At 48.2% G+C, this 9,279-nt stretch overlaps 1 protein-coding gene across 1 annotated transcript in view; it reads left to right on the top strand.

Moving 5' to 3' along the window:
- Nucleotides 1-2,973: 2,973 nt before the first annotated feature.
- ren (renin) overlaps nt 2,974-9,279 on the top strand; it is a 77,352-nt gene continuing 71,046 nt past the window's right edge. Inside the window, exon 1 of the mRNA XM_072480052.1 lies at nt 2,974-3,074. Coding sequence (XP_072336153.1) covers nt 3,019-3,074 — 56 coding nt within the window. The 5' untranslated portion in view covers nt 2,974-3,018. The remainder of the gene's footprint in view (nt 3,075-9,279) is intronic.

Genomic DNA, 9,279 nt, shown 5'->3' with positions numbered 1-9,279 from the left:
GGGGGGGAGGGGTTGGAGGGTGGCATTAAATTCCACAAAACAAAAGAAATTCACCCGAACCTCTATTAAAGCCTGCCTTTAGCTCTCTGTTCCACCACTGTTGCTGATGTCTCCCCCAGAATTGTATTAACTTTTCCTGTGTTACTTATTTTTTTCCATTTCTTCCTGGCCACTTGAACACCAAAGAGTCCTTCAATTCTGATAAGAAATGTTTGACCTATGTTCTTCCATTCTTGTGAAAATTCATTTACATTATTGGACGTTGATTAACAACATTAATCACTAACATCTTACAATGAAAATTGCTTATTGTCACAAGTAGGCTTCAAATGAAGTTACTGTGAAAAGCCCCTAGTCGCCACATTCCAGCACCTGTTCAGGAAGGCTGGTAGGGGAATTGAACCGTGCTGCTGGCTTTGGTCTGCTTTAAAAGCCAGCTCTTTAGCCCAGTGTGCTAAACCAGCCCCAATATGTATTCCAGAATATTTCACCCTCAAGTCCTTTCAGCGACTTCAGCAATAATAATCTTTATTAGTGTCACAAGTAGGCTTACATTAACACTGCAATGAAGTTACTGTGAAAAGCCCCTAGTCGCCACACTCTGGCGCCTGTTCGGGTACACGGAGGGAGAATTCAGAATGTCCAAATTAGCTAAGAAGCACGTCTGTCAGGACTTGTGGAAGGAAACGGGAGCACCTGGAGGAAACCCGCACAGGCACGGGGATAACGTGCAGACTCCGCACAGACAGTGACCCAAGCCGGGAATCAAATCCAGGTCACTGGCGCTGTGAAGCAACAGTGCTAACCACTGTGCTACCGGGCCGCCCTTTGGGACTCCAGCTCCATTTGGGTCTCCATCTGATATCTCTCTATACGCTGTCTACCATACACTCAAGTTCCAGGCTAGCCTAACACTTGACAATTACCCCCATGGGCTCACACTCTGCGTACCAACCTATTACCCAGGGTGGCCTCGGGTACCTTTCTGAAATCCAGGTAGAAAACATCCACTGCCTCACCGCATTCACTAACACCACTGACAACTGCAATCTTCTCTTCAATGTGGAAAAAATATCCCCAGATGCTTCATTGGTGCGGGATCAGTCAGAAATGGTCACCAAGCTAAAGAAGCTGGATTTCCTGAATGTAAATTGGCACTCTCTAAACTGCCCCATCCTCTCTATGATCTGTTATGCTATGCCTCATTGGCATCTCAAGTGCCGTTCCCAGATTGGCATAAGGGTCACTGTACTGAGTTGAAGATTTCGCCTTTGTGAAGGATGGGTTTCAGAGTTGTCCTCTTTACAATTCATTTGGATGTTACTTGATTCGAATGAGTTTTGAAAGAAATTGATGAGAAACTATGCAATCTCCTCAACCAAGCCTACCAATGCCTACCTACACTGGAGTTGATATCCTGAGATACTAAGGATTTCCTCCTTTTATACCGCAACTTAGCTTCTCTTTCCTCTTCATTGATAGAAACAGTCACTAATCACTGATTCAAAAGATCCACCTTTTCTCTGGCATCTCAGTGGGCAGCACAGTGGTTAGCACAGTTGCATCACAGCTCCAGGGTCCCAGGTTCGATTCCGGCTTGGGTCACTGTCTGTGCGGAGTCTGCACATCCTCCCCGTGTCTGCGTGGGTTTCCTCCGGGCGCTCCGGTTTCCTCCCACAGTCCAAAGATGTGCAGGCTCGGTGGATTGGCCGTGCTAAATGGCCCTTAGTGTCCAAAAGAAAGCTTAAGTTACTGGGTTGCGGGGATAGGGTAGAGATGTGGGGTTGAGTAGGGTGCTCTTTGTAAGGGCTGGTGCAGACGCGATGGGCCGAATGGCCTCCTTCTGCACTGTAAATTCTATGTAAATTCTATTTATGTAAATTCTATGTAAATCTCTCTATTGATACTACTAAAGAGGCCATCTTCCAACTTAAGAACCTTTATTGTCCTTTTCTAATTCTCATCTTCAAATCCCGCCTAGCCGACTTGTAACCCTTACTCTCTTCAACTCTCTCCCAAACTCTTCTGCCTCTCCAATTCTCCCTCCAATTTTTGAAACCTTCTCAAAACCACATATTTTTAATCATGCTTTAATCATGCTTCCTTATGTCTCAAATGATGACTTGGCGACAACTCTTTTCATTGCCGCTCACACATAAGGTGCACCAGCGCCTTTTCTGTATTTGAAGCCAATCTCAGAATCACAGAACTGTTACGGCGCAGAAGGATACCATTCGGCCCATCGTGGCTGCATCGGCTCGCCGAATGAGCATCAAGACCTAATGCCAGTCTCCTGCCTTTTCACCCTGAACATTGTTTCAATTCAAATAATCATCCGATGCCCTCTTGGACGCCCCGGTTGAATCTGTCTCCACCACGCTTCCGGGCCGTGCATTCCAGACCCGAACAGCTCGCTGTGTGAAAAGGCTTTTTCTCGCAACAGGAATGGATGTTCCTATTGCCGTATTAAATCACGAGATTTCAAGAAGATTTCCAAATGAAGAAAGGTTTTGATGGGATGGGTAGGGGCAGATTTGGGTAACAATCAGCTTCAGTGGGTGTTGAAAGCGAATGGAATCAAAGCGTCCACCCATTATCCAGGGTATTGAGCCTTCCCTTCCCTCCAGGCAGCTCCACTTAACATCTGTGCAGTAATTTTGGAACAAAATCTCCCTGAAGCCGATCGAGGCTCAACAATTAAAGCCAGATATATAGAATAAGAAGCTATTCTTGGCACAGAAAATTACGGTCTCGCACCGTGAATGCTTAGTAGCTTAAAGAACTGTGCCGTCCTCTAAAGTGTTTAGGGACTCCAGCGACATGTCCAATCTGCCAGACAGCTTAGCTGGGGCAGGGCAATACAAAGGGGATGAGCAGTAGCCAATGAGAAGGTGGATGGCGAAATTGCAAGCGATGCCAAGTGGCTATAAAACTCACAAGAGATAGAAACTTTATGCAGATGAAAGATTGGAAAGTGGACAAAGCAAGAACACAGAAGCTTATAGCACACGACGTACAATGAAGTGGCTGTTAGTCCTTTGGGGTCTTTGCACCTTGGCATATGCTTTAAAAAGGTAAGAGTATATGTTGCTGCCTCGCTGTTGGGAGTTTTAATACTGAGTCAATATTCAGCAGTAAGACAAGCCACAATTAGACACGGCTGAACACATATTAGATGCAAGTTTGAATTGATTGATATCATTATCCTAGCTCTTTAACAATGTTACTGTATTGTAGATGATTTATTAATACACTTTAACAGCTTCTGTGTGTATACAAAACCTGACAGTGACTTGTCAAATGTATTTATTTTAATGATCGTTCTGAGGGCTACTTGAGATGAATTTAACACAAGGTGCCATTTATGTTGTCGGTGTGGGGACGATTCCTTCAGGTGATATAGTAGAGCTGCTATGGACCAGAAAATACTGTCATTGCGATGTTGTTAAAAATGTTAAAATTTGTTAAAAAAACCTAGTGTGAGGAATTGAAACTATGATCTTTCGATACCTGTCTGGTCTTTGCTTTCATTTCCCAGCGTGCTGTTTACACCTGAGGTACAGGAGCTGAATTTGGCAAGTCTCAATTTGTGCACATTTTCACACTCCACCAGAGTTTGCTTTCATTTTTCTTTCATTTGCTCTTTCAAGGGGTGTGGACGCCTCTGGCAGGACCAGTATGTGTCGCCCATCCCCAATCACCTTTGAACTGGGCGGCTCGCTGGGCCTTTTCTTTTTTTTCCATAAATTTGGAGTACCCAAATCATTTTTTCTAATTAAGGGGCAATTTAGCGTGGCCAATCCACCGAGCCTGCACATCTTTGGGTTGTGGGGGCGAAACCCACGCAGACACGGGGAGAATGTGCAAACTCCACACGGACAGTGACCCAGAGCCGGGATCGGACCTGGGACCTCGGCGCCGTGAGGCAGCAGGGTTAACCCACTGTGCCACCGTGCTGCACTCTGTTGGGCCTTTTCAGAGGGCAGTTAAGAGTCACGTGTAGGCCAGGCCAGGTGAGGTCGGCAGATTTCCTCCCGAAAGATGGGGGGGGAATGAACCAGATGGATTTTTAACAATAATCGATGGGAGTTGTAGAGATCACCGTTGCTGAGACGAGCTTTCTATCCCAGATTAATTATTTACTTGTTCTTAAATTCCACCAGCTGCTGCGGCAGAATATGAAAGGATATGGCAATTGAGAGAGGGGTTAGGATCAGTGTCTGGCAGGCAGCAGTACCGCTGTGGAATTAGTAGTCCGATACATTTGGGCCGGAATTCTCCGGCCGTTCACTGGTGATGGGATTCTCTGTCCCTGCTGGCATTGCACCCCAGCCTGTGGCTTTCCCGGCAGCTTGGGGTGGCTTCACTGGGAATTCCCATCGACAAGCGGCAGGAATAGAGAATCCCGCCACCAGTGAATGGCGCGGCCAAACTCTCCGTCCTCTCTAGCAGTGGTAGGAGGGCGGACTCGCAGCAGAGAATCCAGCCCTGATAACAGAGGACATGAGGGGCGGGATTCTCCGGCCGTGTTCGCCCGGCGACCGCACAATCCCACCCGAGGTCAATTGATTTTTCCTTTGTCTGCGCCTCGTCCCACGGCGTTATGGCGGCGGGCGGGGAAAGCGAATCCAGCGAATAATACAGAAGGTAAATGTGTGGGTATATTTTCTGATCAGTGCTATTTTGGGATGAAATCGTGATTAGGGGAGGAATGGAGAGCAAGCATCTCCACAGGGAAGGAGACAACATCAGAGGGAGAAGGTGGGTGCGTGTGCATGGATATGTGTGTGTGTGCGCGCACGCGTGTGTGTGTTCATGTTAGTGTGTGTGTGCGTGCGTTTGTATATTCGCGTGTGTGTTCGTGTGTGTGTGTGTTTGTGTGTGTTCGTGTGTGTATCCGTGTGTGTGTCTGCGTGTATGTTTGTGTGTGTGTTTGTATATTCGCATGTGTGTGCGCTCGTGTGTGTCTGTACGTGTGTTTGTGTATGTGTGTTTGTATTTTCACGTGTGTGTTTGTGTGTGTGTTCGTGTGCGTGTCTGCATGTATGTTTCTGTGTGTCTGCGTGTGTGTGTGTTTTGTGTGTGCATGTGTGTTGTGTGTTCGTGTGTATGTTCGTGCGCGTCCGTGTTCGTATGTGTGTCTGCATGTGTGTGTTCGATCTTGCTAGTGGCCAGCTCAGAACTACATCCTAGCAATAAGACATTATTTTAATAAACCCCCTTTGCATTCACTGAAACCAGCCTTACTTTGTTCTGCGTCAGTAGACCTCCTGACTGAGAAGGAAAAGGCTGGCTGGATGTCTCAAACTGAGGTGATGGTGCCTGATGGTGATTGCTCCAAGTACGATCTCCTGTCTCCTGCACCCCATTGTCAAACCAATGTATTCTTCAGAGGAAGCCAACCTGTGCGCTGGGGCACGGCTCCATGTATGTTGCCCACACTCCAACACCTCACCCAAGCGGCATTCCTGCGTGCAGGAGTGCCAGTGCCCAAAATGCCAGCCTGGTTGTGAGTTTGTTCGTTGGTCGAAAGTTAGTCTGAGGCTTTGAAACTGGAGGCTGCTTCTTTCGCAATTTATATTGTCCTTGCCCTCATTTCCCAGGGCACTATTGTGCTTAGAGTTTGAGGGCTCTCAACGGATGCAAACTTTCATCTTTCATCAAGGTTTTCTTTTTGTGGGAATGCTTTTTTCTAAAAAAAAAGGTTGTTCTTCAGCAAATGACAGCTGGCTCCTTCAGTGGAGAACTCCTTCTTGCCACTCAAGTGGATAGAGCTGTGAAGAAGGCCTATGGTGTGCTCGCGTTCATTAACAGAGGGATTGAATTTAAGAGCCGTGAGGTGATGATGCAGCTGTACAAAACTTTGGTAAGGCCACATTTGGAGTACTGTGTACAGTTCTGGTCGCCTCATTTTAGGAAGGATGTGGAAGCTTTGGAAAAGGTGCAAAGAAGATTTACCAGGATGTTGCCTGGAATGGAGAGTAGGTCTTACGAGGAAAGGTTGAGGGTGCTAGGCCTTTTCTCATTAGAACGGAGAAGGATGAGGGGCGACTTGATAGAGGTTTATAAGATAATCAGGGGAATAGATAGAGTAGACAGTCAGAGACTTTTTCCCCGGGTGGAACAAACCATTACAAGGGGACATAAATTTAAGGTGAAAGGTGGAAGATATAGGAGGGATATCAGAGGTAGGTTCTTTACCCAGAGAGTAGTGGGGGCATGGAATGCACTGCCTGTGGAAGTAGTTGAGTCGGAAACATTAAGGACCTTCAAGCAGCTATTGGATAGGTACATGGATTACGGTAAAATGATATAGTGTAGATTTATTTGTTCTTAAGGGCAGCACGGTAGCATTGTGGATAGCACAATGCTTCACAGCTCCAGGGTCCCAGGTTCGATTCCAGCTTGGGTCACTGTCTGTGCGGAGTCTGCACGTCCTCCACGTGTTTGCGTGGGTTTCCTCCGGGTGCTCCGGTTTCCTCCCACAGTCCAAAGATGTGCAGGTTAGGTGAATTGGCCAATGATAAATTGCCCTTAATGTCCAAAATTGCCCTTGGTGTTGGGTGGAGGTGTTGAGTTTGGGTAGGGTGCTCTTTCCAGGAGCCGGTGCAGACTCAAAGGGCCGAATGGCCTCCTTCTGCACTGTAAATTCAATGATAATCTAGGACAAAGGTTCGGCACAACATCGTGGGCCGAAGGGCCTGTTCTGTGCTGTATTTTCTATGTTCTATGTTCTATGTATCAGAGTTTAGGCTACACAGGCATTAACAGCAGGGCAGGGTGGCATGTGGCGCAGTGGTTAGCACTGGGACTGCGGCGCTGTGGACCCGGGTTTGAATCCTAGCCCTGGGTCACTGTCTGTGTGGAGTTTGCACATTCTCCCTGTGTCTGTGTGGGTTTCACCCCCACAACCCAAAGACGTGCAGGTTAGGTGGATTGGCCACGCTAAATTGCCCCTAAAAAATTGGAGACAAAAAATAATTGGGGACTCTAAATTTTTTTTTTAAATTAACAGCAGGGGATTTATGGGGCAGTAGAAGTAGGAACGAGCCTGGGGGTAACTGAGGCTGGATTTCACTCCAGTCTGAAATGGGGTTCGAGCCTGGAAGCAGTCAGGTCTGTATGAGTGTTTCGTGCCGAACCCATTGAGTTTAATGTGTGGGACTGGGATGGGCCTGAGCTGTTAGTGATGATTGTGTTTGGAAGGTACTTTTGCAGATATCACTATCGCACTTATATCTGTCCTTCACGTGTACCTCCAGCAGACCAGGATTTTTCCCCCCTCCCCCACCACTCCCAGAAAAACACGATACCCACAAGCCCTCACTCATCAGTCTGTTTGGCTGCGTGAGAGAGTTTGGAGAGGATTTCTCTGGTTATTGGCTATTTTCAGAAGTTGCTGTATAAACACAGGGTCTTATTTTAGTTGCTGTCTGAGAGTTAATTTCACCATCTGGCTGATGATGCTGGCACTGACCCTGCTACTGAACTCACATTTCTCCACCTCTCGCAGAACGTTTTTATCAAAAAGAAACTCGGTAAAAAAAAGTTTTTAGGGAAAATAAACTTAGTTGATTGTCCTCTGTTAACAGAGATTAATCATTGTGAACTTTTCTGTGGCAATTGTTAAAACTTCGCTCTGTGTGCCGACAGAAGTTGTCAGGGTCCCAGGAACCTTTCTTGGTTCCGAAGCTTCCTATAGTACTGACATAGAAACAGGCCATTGGGCCCCTTGATTCCGTTCCGCCAAGCTACCCAAATGGGAAAGGGGAAATGTAACGTACTGTGTTCAGTTCTGGTCACTCTATTATAGGAAGGATATTGTTAAACTAGAAAAAGTGCAGAAGAGATTTACAAGGATGCTACCAGGACTTGATGGTCTGAACTATAAGGAGAGGCTGGATAGACTGGGATCTTTTTCCCTGGAGCATAGGAAGCTTAGGGGTGATCTTATAGAGGTCTATAAAATAATGAGGGGCACAGATAAGGTGGATAGTCAACGGGCGGAATTCTCCCCCCCCCACGTCGGGTGGGAGAATCGCCGGGGCGCCATGCGTGTCCCGCCACGCCGCCCGCACGCGATTCTCCAACCCCTCCCAAACCGGTGCGGTGAGAATCACGGCTGGCCGCTGGGAGAATTGCCGTTTGCAACGGGCGAGCGGCGATTCTCCGGCCCGTATGGGCCGAGCGGCCTGCCCAATACGACGGGTTCCCGCCGGCGCCGACCACGCTGGGGGTTGGGGGTGGCCTGTGGGGGGGGGGGGGGGGGGAGGGGGGAGTTCCTGCACTGGGGGGGACCTCAAACGGTGTCTGGCCCACGATCGGTGCCCACCCATCGGCGGGCCGGCCTTTCTGATGGAGGACCTCCTTTCCTCCGCCGCCCCGCAAGATCCATCCGCCATCTTCTTGCGGGGCAGCCTCGGGGAGGACGGCAACCGCGCATGCGTAGTCAATGACGTGCCGTCATTTACGCAGCGCCACTTTTACGCGTAAATGACGCGACGCCACTCCTAGCCCCCCAGGGGGCGGGAGAATAGGGTGCTGGGAGCGGCCTCCGACGCCGGAGTGAAACACTCCGGTTTTCACTCCGGCGTTGGGACTTAGTCTCCCGATGGGGGAATTGCGCCCAACATCTTTTCCCAAAGGTAGAGGAGTCTAGAACTAGAGGGCATCGATTTAAGGTGCGGGGGGAGATACAAAACAGGCCAGAGGGAAAATTGCTGCACACAGGGTGGTGGAACGGGCTGCCAGAGGCAGTGGTAGAGGGGGGCACAATTTTTTCCTTAAAAAACAATTAGAGAGTTACATGGGCAGGGTGGGTATATAGGGATATGGGCCAAATGCGGGCAAGTGGGACTAGCTTAGTGATAGAAACTGGGCGGCATGGACAAGCTGGACCAAAGAGCCTATTTCCATGCTGTAAACAGCTATGACCCTGTGACTATATTAATATACACAGGGCATCCCAAAGCACTTCACGGGCAATGAAGTATGAAATGCAATCACTTTGGTGATGTAGGAAATGCAGCAGCCAATTTGAACATGGCAAACTCCCACAGACAGCAAGGTGCTAAATGACTGTATTGTGATATCGCTTGAGGGATAAATAACCGGGTGGGACATCAGAGATAATGTAGGATAAAGACTTTGGGGGGGGGGGGGGGTGCCATGTAGAGTAAAGGGTTAACTCTAACGCTACTCTATTAATAGCGACTGAGCAATGTGTGTAAGGGACGACGTTATAGTGATGTCACTGACTGAGAGAGATAAGTGAGGTCA

The sequence above is a fragment of the Scyliorhinus torazame genome, chromosome 17 (genome assembly GCF_047496885.1).
Source record: "Scyliorhinus torazame isolate Kashiwa2021f chromosome 17, sScyTor2.1, whole genome shotgun sequence".
NCBI lineage: Eukaryota > Metazoa > Chordata > Chondrichthyes > Carcharhiniformes > Scyliorhinidae > Scyliorhinus > Scyliorhinus torazame.
Note: the sequence above shows the minus strand (reverse complement) of the source record. Positions and strands in the feature narration are given on the sequence as shown.